Here is a 16,958-nt window from a genome sequence, read left to right as displayed (position 1 = left end):
TTGCATTTTCTAGTTTTGTGGCATACAGGCTTTTGTAGTAAGATCTAATGAGTCTCTGAATTTCCTCTGTGTCTGTGGTTATGTCCCCCTTTTCATTTCTGATCTTATTTATTTGCGTGATCTCTCTCTGTCGTTTAATTAGTTTGGATAGGGGTTTGTCGATCTTGTTGATTTTCTCCAAGAACCAACTTTTTGTTTCATTGATTCTTTGGAATGTTTTCTGCGTTTCTATTTTGTTGATTTCCTCCCTCAGTTTGATTATTTCCAGTTTTCTACTCCTCCTGGGCGTGTCTGCTTCTTTTTTTCTAAAGTTTTCAGGTGTGCTGTTAAGTCTCCGATGTATGCTTTCTCTGTTTTCTTTAAGTGGGCACTTAGTGCTATGAACTTTCCTCTTAGCACTGATTTCATAGTGTCCCATAGGTTTGAGTATGTTGTCCCTTTATCTTCATTAAATTCAAGGAAGACTTTAATTTCTTTCTTTTTTTTTCTTACTTAGTTTTTATTCATAATCATAAACTTAACTCTGCAATCCAGCTAGACTTGAAGGGGAATGAGGAAAATATGGAACCCAAAGAACTTCAGTGAGAGGAGAGATTACAGGGTACTGCGAGCAGATGGGGCTGGGGTGCTCTCCTGAGCTACAGAAGGAATGGTCTGGTGGGTAAGAAGCCCGCAAGTCAAAAGAATTAGAGTTGTCCACAGTCGGAAATGGTGATCTTCTTGCTGGTCTTGCCATTCCTGGACCCAAAACGCTCCATGGCTTCCACAATGTTCATGCCTTCTTTCACCTTCCCAAAGACCACATGTTTGCCATCCAGCCACTCAGTCTTGGTGGTGCAGATAAAAAACTGGGAACCGTTTGTGTTTGGTCCAGCATTTGCCATGGACAAGATGCCAGGACCTGTATGCTTCAGGATGAATTTCTCATCCTCAAATTTTTCTCTGTAGATGGATCTGCCGCCAGTGCCATTATGGTGTGTGAAGTCACCACCCTGGCACATGAATCCTGGAATAATCCTGTGAAAGGAAGAACCCTTATATCCAAATCCTTTCTCTCCAGTGCTCAGAGCACGAAAGTTTTCTGCTGTCTTTGGAACTTTGTCTGCAAACAGCTCGAAGGAGACGCGGCCCAAGGGCTCGCCATAGGCCGCGATGTCGAAGAACACGGTGGGGTTGACCATGGCTGCAGCAAGCGGTGAAAGGGGACAGCGGCGTCTGCAAAGCGGGGCTTTAATTTCTTTCTTGATTTATTCCTTGACCCAGGTGTGGTACGGTAGTTGACTGTTCAGTTTCCATGAGTTTGTCGGCTTTCTGGAGGTAGGATTGTTGTTGAATTCTAACTTTAATCCGTGGTGATCTGATAAGACACAGGTGGACACTGATTTTTTTTTGTATCTGTGGAGGTTTCCTTTGTTTCCGAGTATGTGGTCAATTTTCGAGACGGTCCCATGGGCTGCAGAGAAGAAGGTATATTCTTTCCTATTTGGGTGGAATGTTCTACAGATGTCTGTTAAGTCCATTTGCTTCATTACCTCCAGTAGTTCTCTTACTTCTCTATTAGGTTTCTGTCTGATTGACCTGTCCATTGCTGAGAGAGGTGTATTGAAGTCTCCTACTACTAGTGTGTGTGGTTTGATGTGTGCCTTGAGTTTTAGTAATATTTCTTTTACATACGTGGGTGCTTTTATATTAGGGGCATAAATATTCAGGATTGAGACGTCATCCTGACAAATTGTTCCTGTTATGAGTATAAAGTGTCCATCTCGATCTCTTCTGATTGATTTTAGTTTGAAGTCAGTTTTGTTAGAAATTAGTATGGCCACACCTGCTTTTTTCTTAGGCTCATTTGCTTGAAAGACCTTTTCCCAACCCTTTACTCTGAGTAGATGCCTGTCTTTGTGGTTGAGATTTGTTTCTTGCAAACAGCAGAATGTTGGATCCTGTTTTCGTATCCAATCTCTTAGCCTGTGCCTTTTTATAGGTGAATTGAGACCATTAATATTAAGTGATATTAATGACCAGTGGTTGTTCATGCCAGATATTCTTGTTGTTTTTGGAAGTAGAATTTGTGTGTCTCCCTTCTTTGAGTTGTGCTAGTGAAGGGTTGCTAGATGCCTGAGTTATTGTAGGCAGTGTTGGCAATGTTGGATTTCTTGGGTTGCGGTTTTCCTTCTATTACTTTCTGTAGGGCTGGATTCGTGGGTACGTATTGTTTAAATTCGTTCTTATCCTAGAATGTCTTGGTTTCTCCATTTATAGTGAATGAAAGCTTGGCTGGGTATAGTAGTCTGGGCTTGCATCCATGGTCTCTTAGCTTCTGCAGTACTTCTATCCAGGACCTTCTGGCTTTCATTGTTTCCATAGAGAAGTCAGGTGTAAGTCTGATCGGTTTACCTTTATAAGTTACTTGGCCTTTTTCCTTTGCCGCTCTTAGTATTCTTTCTTTAACCTGTATATTTTGTGTTTTGATTATTATATGGCGAGGGGATGTTTTCCTTTGATCCAGTCTGTTTGATGTTCTGTATGCTTCTTGAATATTCAAAGGAATATCTTTCTTTAAGTTGGGAAAGTTTTCTTCCATCATTTTGTTCAAAATATTTTCTGGGCCTTTGAGCTGTGACTCTTCTCCTTCTTCTATGCCTATTATTCTTAGATTTGGTCTTTTTATTGTGTCCCATAATTCCTGAATGTTTTGTGATGAGAATTTGTTAGCTTTGCAGTTTTCTTTGATCAGAGCGTTTATTTTCTCTATGGTGTCCTCAGAATCTGAGATTCTTTCTTCTATTTCTTGTATTCTATTGATTATGCTTGTTTCTGTAGGCTCTGCTCGTTGACCTAGATTTTCCATATCCAGCTGGTCCTCAGTTTGTGTTTTCTTCCTTGCTTCCATTTCAGTTTTCAATTCTTGAACTGTTTCCATTACCTGTTTGATCATTTTTTCTTGGTTTCCCAGGGTATTATGTACGTATTTACTCATTTCTTCAAATTTTTGGTTATACTTCTCATCCATTTCTATAAGGGCATTTTTCACATGTTGTTTAAGGGACTCTACTGCTTTCAAAAAGTCAATTTTTTCCACTTCTTCTGTGTTAGTGTGTTGGAGACCTTCTGTTGTAAGATCATTGGGTTCTGGTGTTTTCATGTTGTTTTTCAGATTATTGGGTGAATTCTTGCCTTGGCGCCTGCCCATCTCCTCCTATCGATGCTATCTAAGGGGTCTGTTAAAACTGGTTCAGGTTTCCCTGCTGGCCAGGGGCTCCTCTTACAAAATGCCCTTGCTCTGTTTCCTGGTTCCTGCCGGGGGCCAAGATCCCTCTCACCCCTCAGAAGGGTCTTCAGGAATAGGACCCGGCTCCTCCTTTGCCAGGGACCTCCCCAACCGAAGGCCTACCTCTTTGGTTTAATTGTAGTGGGGCGATCTGTTCTCGGTGTTTCGCGAGGTCCCTGCAGCCTGCTTCTGCTGCTGGGAAGGTTCCCGCCGCCAGCAGCCTGCGTCCTCTACTGCCGCTCCGGTCCCAGCAGGTTCCAGCCTATCCCAGTCGGTCCCGCTGGCTGCCCTGGGCGTCCTCCGGCCGCCCGGTGTTCCGGCTGCCTTCTGCCGCCTGGTGTTCAATAAGCCCTTCCTTTAACGAGTTTCCTTGGCCATGCTGTTTTACTAGAGTGGCATGAAGTAGCTGAGACAGCGTAATATGTGCTAGTCAGAGGTCTCCAAAGAAAAACGGATAGATTTGATATTAAAGGGAATTCATTAAACTGGCCTACATGATGCAGTTTTGTAGTCAACAATGCTTATTTCATACCAGCAAGGTCAAGAATCCAGGACCTGTCCTGATCTGGTGCTGAGGTCCCAGGTTGGTGGAAACTTGTAACTGTGACTTGGCACAGGTGTTTGTGGTTTTTGTGCTTGTAAACTCCGCTTCTGCCCTACTCAGAGCTGCCTGGAGGATCATGGTAGCCTGATAAGTCAGCGACACCACTCATGTGCTGATTTACTAAGGACTGTGCTGTTTCACTGCCCATAGGTGTTGTCTCTCTCCCTCCTCGTGGTGCACAATGCACACAGAGTCCATCCAATAGCACACTGAGAGGAGAGCATGAGCTGTCATTAGCATCCATTCCTGCTCTGCTCCTTGACTGTGGGTGCAGTGTGACAGCCACCTTGAATCTTGATGCCATCTAGGACTCCTGCTTCTGTGGCTTCTGCACTGTGATAGACACAACCTGGAACTGTGACAAAATAACCCTTCTCCCTCCAGCTGCTTTTATCAAGTGTCTCAGCAGAGCAACGGGAAAAGTAACAAAGGCAGCAGCATCCACCTGGGGTGTTAGAGAGCCAATGTCACTCCTAGTTTGGAGATGCTCTATTAGAGACTGCTGTACCAGCAGACTGACACTGGATTACACTAAGGGGTCACCCAGAGTGGAAAGGCCAAGTGTTGATAGAAACTTCAATTATAAATATCACTTTTATTGTGACTGTAAGAAGGAACCAAACTGAAGCCATTTTGAATAAGACTTCCATCTTGAAAAGTAGAGTGAAGCCAAGATAAAGTTCCCAAGACCTCCCCAGATCTCCCCGGGTAATTGACATCACTGACTTCCTAGTTGAGATCTGTATGGTGGGCAAGTCCCCCTGCCATAGTTGGGTAAACCAGGCAAGACCAGTGCACCACAAGAAATCTTCCTAGGAAAGTTCCCTATCCCTGAACCTTGACTGGGGAACAATGTAACTGTGACTTGGTGCAGATGTTTGCAGATTTTCTGCTTAAATACTCACTGAAAGGAATGTTCAAGGATGCAGTCAGCTCCTGAGTCTGTACTGTTGTTCCCGAGCAACTGATTTGTGATGCCCAATTCAATAAAGAACTTGCTTTGTGTGGACTCTTGAGCCTGCTTGGGCTGTTTCAGACTCTCGAATCTACAACATGACTTTATTTCTTAGAACTTGATAGTGTGAGAAAAACGAGAAACCACTTGCCCAGCTCTGGAACTCTAACTTCTGGGAAAGGGGTTGCTGGTTTTCTTTGTGGTTAGGGTTAGCCAGGGACAAAGTCAGGGGGAGTTGGCACTCTAACCTACCCAGGTGTGTCCTATGCACCAGGGGCCAACACTGTTTGGGTGAGCAAGCACCATCTGCAGTCAGAATGCTGAAAACTGAAGGACACCTGGGTACTTTATTAAAGTTCAGCTCTATTGAAGACCAGGAAAACAAAACAAAACACAAAACAGTAAATGCTCCTCTGTGGGTCTCTGTCCTTCTCTACACTGTTTCAGTTCTTTGGGATTAAGTAGCAATGTGCGAGGTCTGTCTTTCTCCAAAGAGTCTCTGAACTTGAGGACCCTGAGATAGGACTTTTTCTTTTACTGCTGACAGCTGACGAACTTTAGCACAACCTCAGGTATCCAGGCATACAAAAATGTGTTATTAAACCAAGCACTTACTGATAATAACTCATAAAGAAAGTTATTTTAAGACAGTTCTTGAGTTCACATATGATTTTATCATTTACTAAAAATGGAGGCAAATTTGCACACTGTAACAGATGTGGGTTTTTTTACGTAAGGAACTAAATCTTGCTGAATATTTGGTACTGCAGGACATGGAATTTTCCATTTTTTTTCAGACTTAATGACTTTTTTTTTGTTTTGCCTTTGTCGATGCTGAGAACCCTACTTTGAATTAAATACACAATATAAAATGGCATGTTTTAATAAATACACATGTTAAAGATCATTTCAGAAATAGTAGGAAATTATGTCTTAATTCCCAAGATGAAATTCATTGAAAGACTTTTATTTTATTTATTTTTATTTTATACTGAGTGTTTTGCCTGCATGTGTACCACATGTGTATGAACAGTCCACAGAAACCAGAAGAGTGTATTAGACTTCCTGGAAATGAGTTACAGGGGGTTGTGAGCTGCCATGCAGGTGCTGGATTCTAATCTGGGTCCTTTGGAAGAGCAGTTAGTTCTCTTTACAGCGGTGCCTTCTCTCCAACTCCCGAAACAGCAATTTTTTTTTTGATTTTTCGAGACAGGGTTTCTCCGTAGCTTTTGGTTCCTGTCCTGGAACTAGCTCTTGTAGACCAGGCTGGCCTCGAACTCACAGAGATCCGCCTGCCTCTGCCTCCCAATTGCTGGGATTAAAGGCGTGCGCCACCGAAACAGCAATTTTTAAAACCAAGCATTCTCACAAGATGCAATCCAAATATAGACTAATTTAATAATTAAATGCTGAAGAACAACAGCAGGAACACATTAAAAGTCTGTTTTCTATTACAAAGACATGATTCTATAAGAACAAAAACTTTGTGTACAGTAAAAACTGCAATCCATATCCTACCACAGTCTCTCATTTGAAGTGCACATTTCAGAGTGTTCACTGATGTCCTCTGGTGTGAGGGCCTCCTCTGCAAAGTGCGCATGTGTGCTCAGAACAAGGTTCCAGTGGTATCAGGAGACAACACAGGCAAAACTGAGCCAGAAGCAAGAACGTGCTATACAGTTGATTTTGAATGAGTTTTTGGTCATTGTGCTTTCAGAAACATTTCGGTGTTACCAAGATCTTCACAAGCCTCACACTGAGTTGTGTGACCTGTTGGATTGTAATCCACAGAGAAATGGGACTCATCGGTAGAAAACTCCTAGATCGTTGTCCAAGTCCTTGAAAGAGCCCACAGAGGGCCAACACGCCCTAGCTCTGGAGCGGCAAAGCCTCTAACTGTCTCACACATTCGCTCATTGCATGTTAAGGACAAACACGTTCCCAGCTCTTCTCATCCCTGTCCCAATCAGCCCTCTTCACTCCTGCATTAGGATCCAGTCTCTTGCCCCACTCCAGGACAAACTTTTCATATCCTTTAGAAAATGCTGTCTTCAGTGGCAGCTTAGAGCCCACGTTTCCTCCAGGCCTCTCTGCAGTGTGCAGGTCGGCAGCCTTCTTTCTGCTGAGTCCACTCCAGCACCATGCAGCAACCCTAGTGATTCTGTGCATGTGAGTCACCACCCAGAGTCTCCCCTCCCCCAATCCTCTAAGGTCCTTTCTTGATTCTCCTTAGGCTTCAGGTGACATGTCACCTGCCCATAAGCTCTTCTGTCCTTCCCTTAATTAGGCTGGGAGCCCCTGCTCTACTGCTCCAGCAACACCCGTTTACTGTCTTCTCTCCTGCGTCCCCACGTCCGTGTCCCTGTGTTGTATACCCTGAAAGCATGATTGGTCCCTTCTACATGTTCCTCAAAACTGGGAGTTTGCAGACACAGTGTTCACAGATGAGAAAACAGAACTCAGAAACAGGAAAAAGCCAGGTCAAATTCTGACAGGTGGTCTCCAAGTGAGCAGGGAGCATCCCCAGAGGATCATTTGTGAGCCCCTTTTCTTCTCTCATACAATGTGAGATTCGGGTATGCTGAAGTTATCCTAGGGATGGAGCAAAGCTCAGCTGTGGCTGGGGTGAAGTGAAGGCTGAGTCCAGCTAGGGAGTCACTGTGCAAGGTGCACTGGAGACCAGAGTCCTGGGGACTGCCAGCTCTGCTGGATTGACTCACTTCTGTTGAGGGAGGGAGAAGAAAGAGGGGACTGGGAGTGCCCGGGGTCCTTGGGTGTGTGTGGGGGGGGAGGGGTGGGGTTTGCAGGGACAGCTAGGTGAAAATAGAAAGCAAAAGAGAAGTTAACTTAAAGTGAACTCTGAGCTCCTTTGGGCTACCTGGCAGTTGCGATTTCCCAGGCCAGCCAGGATGGCAGCATCCGGACCCTTCCCGCTGCTGGTGGAGGGGTCTTGGGGTTCCAACCCCCCAAAGACCTTAATCAAAAAGTTGCAAATGTACTTCCAGAGTCGGAAGAAGTCTGGTGGAGGGGAGTGTGAGGTCGTCCTGCAGCCTGGGAGTCCAGTGGCTAGCTTCCTGGTACTCTTCTCCCCGGAGGACGGTGAGGGGCACAAAGGGTCTCACAGTGCGGGGTTTGGGACTACAGGTGGCAGACCCAGAACTGGGCTGCAGTGTCATGGGAGCTGGAGATCCTAGGGGCCAAATCTGGGTGGCAAGTATATCCCGGAGTGGTGGTTCCCCTTGCTCTTCCAGGAGCTTCCTGATGTTGTGAACCTTCCTGGGCTTTGTGTTTTCTTCCTTCCCTCCTTCACATGTTCCTTCCTTCACAAGTTACTTCTTTCCTTCCTTCCTTCCTTCCTTCCTTCTTCCCTCCCTCCCTCCTTCCTTCCTTCTTTCCTTCCTTCCTTCCTTTCTTCCTTTCTTCCTTCCTTAATTTCCTGTTTTTATTATTCAAGTGGTACAGTTAAAGAATTAAGAATCTTGAGGAGCTGTGGATCATCTAGCAACATGGGGTTCTAGCTAGGGAGGGGTGTTTTTGGGAGGTGAGCTTGAGGAGGGAGCCCAGGAGCTCTTGTGGCACAGACTGGACAAAGTTCCTGCTTTGTCCTTCTGCCCCAGCGTGGTCTCAGGTGGCTGTGGTATTTGAGCCTTTGTGGGGGTGGAAGTGGGTGGGGGTTACCTCATCTCTGAAAGGCTCCAGAACAGATGAGCAGCTGAATGTTCCCCACTCCTGTCTGCAATCTGTAAGGAAGGCCCAGACTTGTTTGCTTCTCAGGTGAGTGATTGGAAGCCCCAGACCTGTGGCTTCCCACCTGAGATTTTGTAGACCAGGGTCATCCACAGAATGCAGACAACTCCTCTTTCTTCTTGAGTTTGGAGAAACATTTGGGGCAGAGAAGGGGCAAAGAGGCCTAGGAAGCCAGGCTGTAGTTAACAACCCAACAGTGATCCAAAAAGAAAAAAGTAGATAGTGGTGTAGAGGGTGGAGTCACAGGTTTTCAGAAAGCCTGGGCAAGAATCGTATTGTCCTAGGTTTGATTTCACCAGTGATCTGGGCATGTACATGCTTTGACCCCAACACTTGAGAGACAGAGGCAGGCAGGTCTCTGTATGTTTGAGTCCAGCCTGGTCTACAGGGTAAGTTCTAAGCCAACCAGGGCTACATAGTAGCCTTGTTTTAACAAAGCAACATAAACAAATAAACAACACCACTCCAGTAAGTTTAGGGGCAGGGGGATGGCTCACTGGGTTAAATAGTTTGCTGTATAAGCAGGAGGACTGGAGTTTGACTCTCCAGAACCCTTGTAAACAGCTGGGCAGGGCTACATGTGCCTGGTGTAGAGAGAAGGAAAGGGCAGATCATATCAAGCCTAGCCAAAGGGCAAACTTCAGATTCAGTGAGATTGCATGTTTCCAGGCAGGAAGGCAGAGAGCAATGCAGGGAAATGCCCAGTGTCCTGCTGTGACCTCCATGTGATCAGGTGTGTGCACTGCTCCTTATGCCCACACGTCTACAACATGAATAATGCACACACAGTGACATTCATACTTGCTGCTTAGGGAGATAGACTGAGCTGCTGGCTCACAATGGTGAATTTGTAGAAGTCATGAACTAATTAAGTAAAGATTGCTTCCAATTTGGTTTAAAATCTTTGTTCTCTTTTTAATGTTTCAGTTCGGCAGAATGTTCTGGAGAAAGGGAACCATGAGTTAGTGTGGCCAGGAAAAGGGACATTCAAGTTAACTGTCCAGTTGCCCAAAGACCCAGATGAAGCCTCAGTCTCTAAGGAGGCAGTTCCAGAAAAGGTAAGGACATGGGACGTTATTACAAGGTGTGCGGGATTTTCTATGATGAATATGGTGGAGATGAGCTGGGTGGGGTGGTGCTCACCTTTAATCCCAGCATTCAGGAGGGAGAGGTAGGAGGTCATTTATGAGTTCAAGGCTACCCTGATCATCTCCATAGTGAGTCCAGACCAGCCAAGGCTACATAGTGAGACCATGTCTCAAAAAGAAAAATGGTAGATGAGGGCCTAAGTCACAGTAGCCTGAGAATGGCAGCTTGGGACTCTGGAGGGAGCAAGGACTGTAAACAATGGAGAAGCTGTCATTTTTGTCACTTTTGGAAGAGTCAAGACTGGGGGGTTTAATAGTAATATATTTGGGGTGTCAAAGTTGTATCCCTTTGTCTTGGAATCTTTATAACCAGAAGCCTGCTGTTCTGTTTCTATCATCTTGAGGCCAGCAGTGTACCCCATGTGTGCTGTTCCCTCAGCTGTGAAGAAGATTGTCAGGGACCTCTCTGAAGCACGTGCACTGTGTCCATACAGTAAACATGAACTAAGTGCCAAGTCAGGCAAACCATGGGCTAAGCTGCCTTAAGGGACAGTTCTGTGTGTGTCTCATTTCATTAGTGATTATTGTGACCAGCAAGAAGACACTCTGTGACATGTAGCCTCCAATCCATTCACTAGCCCATTATCAAATGTGTCATAATCATTTCAAATAATTTATATCTCCAGTCTGGCCCAAGAGGTGTTTTATTTTATATCAAATGATTCACAGTTGCTGGGCAGTAGAGGCACATGCCTTTAATCCCAGCTCTGGGGAGGCATAGGCAGGTGGATCTTTGTGAGTTTGAGGCCAGCCTGGTCTACAGAGTGAGTTCCGGGACAACCAGAACAGTTACATAGAGAAACCTTGTCTCAAAAAAAAAAAAAATAAAAAAGGAAATAAATAAAACCAACCAACCAGTTGGGGAAAAAAAAAAACAACCAACCAAACAAACACAAATGATTCGTGTATTAATGCTGTCTTTCCTTTTGGGTTTTAGGAATCCAAGACAAAAAAAGAAGTTGCAGGAAAAGGTAAGTGTCGGCTAAGGCAGCTCTGGTGTTCACCAGGCAGTTGTGTGTTTATTAAACAGGTAGCTTGGGAGAGCTTCCTCTAGATTCACACCAGGCAGGTTCTGCTCAGCTTGGAGCCACCTGCAGTTGCATCATCTTTCCAGTCCCGACCAGAGATATTTGAAGCATTCACAGAGGGAACCCATTCAGCTCTTTAGGCTCCCTTCAGAGGAACAGGACTTTTTTTTTTTTTCCTGCCGAGAGACATCTACAGCTGAGGAGAGGAGAAAACTGAGAGATGGAGATGGACACTTGTGATTTGGTGGACAGTAATAGCAAGGACAGGACTTGTAGTGGATGCTTGCTGTGTGTCTCTCTGGGTAGCACCAGCTCTTCCTTCCTCAATTGCACAGGAAACAGCTAGCACTGGGGCTGGGGTGAGGTCTCCTGCTGTGCTGGTGGGCAGGTCCTGTTCAAGACTTAAATGAAGGAGCAGCTAATAATACCCATGTAAAGGGCCCCAAATGAAGAACCATATTGAATAAGGTGAGCAAAAGCAACCAAGAGATGCAGACACCTAAGTTTTAGGGAAATGAACTCTTTCCCTCCATAACTCTGCCTTCTGGCCTGGAGATGGGGTCTCTCACTGAACCTAGGTTTGCCCCTTTGGCCAGGCTTGCTGGTCAGGGAGCTCTTGGGATCTGCCCATTTCTGCTCTCCACACTGGGCACATGTAGCCATGCCCCGCTCTTTACAAGGGGGCTGGAGATTCAAGCTCCAGCCCTCACACTTACACATCAAGCTGTCTAACCCAGCCAGCCAGCCATTCCTCACTGATGCTGCTACAATGTAACCTTTAAACTCTTACTTTGTTTAGCACGAGTATGTACACCACTTCCTATACCTTTGCTCCTGGGGGAGACCAACAGTAGTTCTCTAATGCAGTGGTCACCTGATGAGCCTCAGCTGTCTGCCGTGTGCTGCAGCACAGAGATGAAGACTCTACCCTGACTGTAGAAGCTTGGTTCTGTAATCACAGTCAGGTCCTCGAGAGACACATATGAGGGAGGATGCCCCTTCCTCAGAAAGACAGAGCAGAAAAAGCAAATGAAATTGAATTAGTGATGACAACAACAACAACAAAGGAAAAGAAACCAATGCTACTTTTTGTTTATAATTTACTAACAACAAGAGCAACAAAAACTCACGGTATTACATTTTAGAATTTTGTTTTTCTTTGTTTTTGAACTTCCTCTGTAGACCAGGCTGGCTTGAACTCACAGAGATCTGTTGACTAAGGTTTCTGCCCCACATGGTCCACAGCTGTTCAGTCCCAAGGAAGCATACAGAAATTATAAACAGGTTGACCTATTAGCTCAGGCTTCTTATAAACTCTTAAACCCTACATTAACCCATAATTCTTGTCTTTGTTAACCACATGGCTTGGCACCTTTCATCAGCGAGGCATTCTCATCTTGCTTCCTCTGCATCTGGGTGATGACTGTTGACTCAGTCTTTTCTATTCCCAGAATTTTCCTGTTCTGGTTGCCCCTGCTATACTTCCTCCCTGGTCACCCCACCTATACGTCCTGCATGACTACTGGCCAATCAGTGTTTTATTAAAACAATACAGGCAACAAATCTTTACAGGGTAGAAGAAAATTGTCTCACAGCAGAGATCTGCCTGCCTCAGCCTCCTAAGTGCTAGGACTAAAGGTGTACACTACCATGCCTGGCTACATTTTAATTTTTAATTCACTAAAGCAAAAGATCCACTACCTAATGTTTCCTTTTAGCATAGTTAGCCAAGATATGGGAAAGGGAGGAAGATTGTCTCAGGATAATTTACTTAATAGAACCATGATTTAATACTTTACACCTTTCATTGTCATTTCTGATTTCCTCAGATGATTTGGATACAACACATTCTCACAGCAACAGATCAGAAAAAATGGAAGATGTCCCCAAAGAATGTGAAACTGTTTCCTCCATGGTGGCTTTTGAAAACCTGTCAGAGAAAGTGACTGACATAGTGCTGACCATCCTAGTAGAGAATATAAGCGGCTTCCCCAGTACCGACTTTAAGGTGGAAGTGATCCGAGATTTTGGCATCGCTGTGGTTACCTTTCAGAAGCTTATAGGTGAGCCCAGGCCCAGGGAGGCCCTGCATTCCAAGGCTTCTGTCCACCACACAACAGGGTTTGGGACATTTCTGAATGTTTGACACATTGTTGTATTGTGTAAATGAAGCCACTAAGCCAATACAGGTGGCTTTCCCCTCAGATTTTGGAAAGATGAACAAATTCATTTTGAGATCCAATTTGGGTCTGTTTAATAGACTGCCCTTTATGATATGATTGTTTGAGTGGGTGGGGTGGGGTATGGGGAGAAATAAAAAGTCCCAGGCAATTCCAAGTAAAGGAGTTTGAACTCCTCCTCTACTTCCCCAGGAGGAGTTAAGACTGGCCTGTTACCATGCCAAACTTCTGCTTTCATGGTCACACACGTGGAGAAGAGGGAGACCTCTTAATGGGGAAAATGAGTGCCCCAGCCAGCAAGATGGCAGAATGGGCAAAGGCACTTCCCCCAAGTCTGACAGCCTGAGTTTGATCCCTGGGACTCATACAATTGCCCTCTGACCTCCAGATGCACGCACATACATGCACTGGCATGTGCACACACACACACATGGAAAAGAAAATGACTGCTCTGTTAGGTCATTGTCATAAGCAAGACCCAGCTCCACTTAAAACATGGCAGATTTCCAAATCTAAGCCCCATGTCCCAGGGCACAGCAGTGGGTGTCAGTCAAGTTCACTGGTGGTGTGGTCAGAATTCTGGCCCTGTCACTTAACTAGGTGTATGAAGCTGACCAAACAAGTTATTATTTTCTCTGTTCCTTACCCACTCATCCTTAAAATGAGGATAATTATGCTTACCTAAATTCCTGTGAAGATTGGTGAGATGGTACCTCAGACATGGTAAGGATTTGATAAAGGACTTTTATTTCAGGTGTATTATTATTTATTAAACAGGGAAATTTAAAGATTTGTTTATTTTATGTGTACATGCCTGCATGTATCTGTGTACCACATGCATACAGTGCCTGAAGCAGCCAGTAGAGGGCATTGGATTCCCCTGGAACTGGAGTTACAGATGGTCCTGGGCTTCCAAGTGGATGCTGGGAACTGAATCACAGTCCTCTGCAAAGGCTGCAAGGGTTGTTAACCTGTGAGCCATCTCTCCAGACCCATAAAGGGAAATTTAAATTGAAACGATCTTGTGTCTGTTCACTGATCAACAATCTTGAGTGCATTCTGTGCTAGCTTCTGTTACTGTAACAAACACCTGAGGTCGTCAGTCTCCAAAAAGAGAGGTTTATGCCAGTTCACAGTCTGGGTGGCTTCAGTTCATGGTTGGTTAACCCTGCTGCCCTGGGGCTTATGTTGAAGCGATATGCATGATGGCAGCATATAGGAGAGAGAGAGACAGAGACAGACAGACAGATAAGAGACACAGACAGAGACAGACCGACCAAGATAAAGAGAGACAGACAGACAGAGATAAAGAGAGAGAGAGAGAAAGAGAGAGAGAATGAGAAAAGAGAGGGGGCAGGGGGCAGGGTAGTCTTATCCCTACCTCCCCCATCAATGACTGGGACATTTCCCACAGGCCTCACTTGTTAAAGGATCCACTACTTCCCATAGCACCTGGGACTAAGACTTTAACACATGGGCCTCAGGGACAGTTTCCTTCTAAACTATGGCCACTGTTGTGGGCCAGGTACTGGTCTATGGGCTGTGGCACAAAGATGACTAAAATCATAGCTCCCTCTCTAGAAGAACTCAGTCTGGGAGGAGAAGGGAGGCATGTGTGTCATTAATAATGGAGATGAAAGAGAGGCTGTCTCCCAGGTGTAGTAACCTGAGAGGGGTGGAGACAGGACTGTGCATAGTTGTCCCCACCTGAGTGTGTCCTCCAGCAGTGTCACCTGACCATCTCCACAGGACACCACGCTTGTTCATACTGGCACTGCTCCCTCCTCTTATCTGTTAGCAACCCCCTCTTTAGTGTTCAAATTAGAGACCATATATAGACCATATACTGTCCAAGTTTCAGTTTCGTTTTATCTGTTCCTTATTGGAGCTCGAAAAGGCAATTCAACTGTGCTCAAGATCCATATCTTCCCAGTGATATACAAGCAAGGACTTGTATTTATTTCTCAGATCCAGGCACAATAATTGGCACGTGACAGACCCATCACCTATGCTGATAATTTAGAAGAGATAATTAGGCTGATTCCTGAAAATAAATAGGATCCACTGAAAAAATAGAGGAGGGAGGGATGTAGACATAGCCCTATTTGGGGAGCATGGCATAATTTGATTCTTATCATTACAATAATACAAAAATATCTCTGTCTTCCATATTGGAGACTGGACCTTGTAGTCATGGGCATTGCAGAAATGGGCATTGCAGACACGAGCATTGCAGACACGGGCATTGCAGACATGGGCATTGCAGACAACAGGCAGTTGTATATACAAGTACAAAAGGAACTTCAAAAACATGACTAATTGGTTTTCTTTTGTTGTTGGCTTTTCTTTTTTTAGTTTCAGGTTTTTGAGCCAGGGTTTCTTTGTTTATCCTTGGCAGTGCTGAAACTACCACTGTAAACAAGGTTGCCCTTAAACTCACAGAGATCTGCTTGTCTCTGCTTCTGAAGTGCTGAGGTTAAAGGCATGATTACCAATACCTGACTCATGACTAGTTTTTCAAGGAAACATAAAAATAAAACTGAAAGTGCTGCTTTGATGTGTGCTTGGAGTCAGGAGCCTGGCTGTAGATGTGGGCTCCTACCTGCTGCCATAATGTGCATAAATGGTCTTGAGAAATTGGGGAGAGGGGTGGCATTGTAAGGAGTGTGCTCAGGAGGGTTGTCCATGGCCAAAGAACAGCTCAGTAGCAGAAAATACAGTAACTGGATAGTTCACCATTCTGGGTTTTAGCAAAGACATTTCTTTCATACCATATAGAGATGTCATCAAAATTTTCTCATTTTGTATTTGTTTTGTAGATACCAAAAAATTTATTAGTGATTGTGTCGGTCACCATTTGAACGGAGAGCTACAGCTTGCCCCGAGACTTCTGGAAACAACAAATGTAGTTAGGGTGGAAAACCTGCCTCCTGGGATAGATGACTACCAGCTACAGCTCTACTTTGAAAACCCTTTCAATGGGGGTGGAAGAGTCACCCAGGTTGAGTGTTTCCCAGAAGAGAGCTCGGCGCTGGTTGAGTTTTCAGACAGCAAAGGTAATGTGTCTTGGCCTGCCACCCAGGAAGACCTGGATGGTTGGCCATTTCAGCCATTCCTTAATCTCTCAGAAATGGCACCAATCTCTCATTCATCTGGATTTGGTGCAGAACAAGGGCAGCAAGGCAGGCTCTGGAGAAGCAGAACAAGCTCATGAGAGACAGGGAGAGTCTCTGAGGAGTCCGGCCTGTGACTGAATGTCGCCATTCTAGGAACGTTGACAGGCCGTACTCACAGCCATAGATCTGTGTTTTATGTCCCTGCATTGATTCTCTAATCAACAAGTTTAGGGAGAGATGGACTCAGAAGCATGTACAGTTCTAGAAAGCGTTCCTGTTCCCCCTGTGCTGTCCCTGTCCTGAGACGGGATAATGGAGATTTCTCGTAACCTGGGGAGGAGATGGAAGTCCTGTTGTTGATGACATCATTAGTGGTTCTTGAGTTTGACAGACTTGAGTTACAATCCTGACTGGAGGTCACTGGCATGCTGACCTTTGTGAGTCCTCAAACCTTCTGTTTTCTCATCTGTAGAGGTAGTGTTGGAGTTACCTCAGAGGATGCTGTAGGAGGAAAGGAAACAGTCCCTCAGCAGTGCTTGGCCTAAGGGGGTGCTGAGTCTGAGCTGGAGGTCACTCAGGCTGTCCCCCCCATCTGGAGCCCTGTGGGAGGTTGGGCCTCTGAAAGTCACATTCCTTCCCTCAGGCCTGATACCTGCCCTAGGACGGAGTCCTTCACCAGGGTATTACGTTTTAGCATGCTTCTGCCATGGGTGCCATTTAAATCCAAGTTGTAGGATTGATTCTAATTTCCATGCTGATACTACTTGCACTTGTGCAATAGCTAAAACAAAGTGAGCAGAGTCCTGGAGAAAGAGAGAGAACGTGAGCATTCAGTCAGGGGTGGGTTGTGGTGGCTTTCTTGGTACACGTGGTGACCGGGAGATATAATGGGGAAGGCTTTACTAAATTGTG

General features: G+C 45.1%; 2 protein-coding genes across 2 annotated transcripts in view; one reads left to right on the top strand and one right to left on the bottom strand.

Moving 5' to 3' along the window:
- Positions 1-641: 641 nt before the first annotated feature.
- LOC121461861 (peptidyl-prolyl cis-trans isomerase A-like) lies at positions 642-1,208 on the bottom strand. The gene has a single exon (XM_041673195.1). The coding sequence runs from the start codon at positions 1,179-1,181 to the stop codon at positions 687-689; it is 495 nt and encodes a 164-aa protein (XP_041529129.1). The 5' UTR covers positions 1,182-1,208; the 3' UTR covers positions 642-686.
- A 6,528-nt stretch (positions 1,209-7,736) lies between these two features.
- Positions 7,737-16,958, top strand: part of LOC121462062 (protein mono-ADP-ribosyltransferase PARP14-like) — a 38,553-nt gene continuing 29,331 nt past the window's right edge. The window contains exons 1-5 of the mRNA XM_041673482.1: positions 7,737-7,926; positions 9,502-9,632; positions 10,660-10,693; positions 12,580-12,813; positions 15,750-15,986. Coding sequence (XP_041529416.1) covers positions 7,737-7,926; positions 9,502-9,632; positions 10,660-10,693; positions 12,580-12,813; positions 15,750-15,986 — 826 coding nt within the window. The remainder of the gene's footprint in view (positions 7,927-9,501; positions 9,633-10,659; positions 10,694-12,579; positions 12,814-15,749; positions 15,987-16,958) is intronic.

Source organism: Microtus oregoni, unplaced genomic scaffold, assembly GCF_018167655.1.
Source record: "Microtus oregoni isolate MIOR12 unplaced genomic scaffold, Mior012 000023F_ref0000262, whole genome shotgun sequence".
NCBI lineage: Eukaryota > Metazoa > Chordata > Mammalia > Rodentia > Cricetidae > Microtus > Microtus oregoni.
This window is presented reverse-complemented; position numbering and strand designations above follow the sequence as displayed.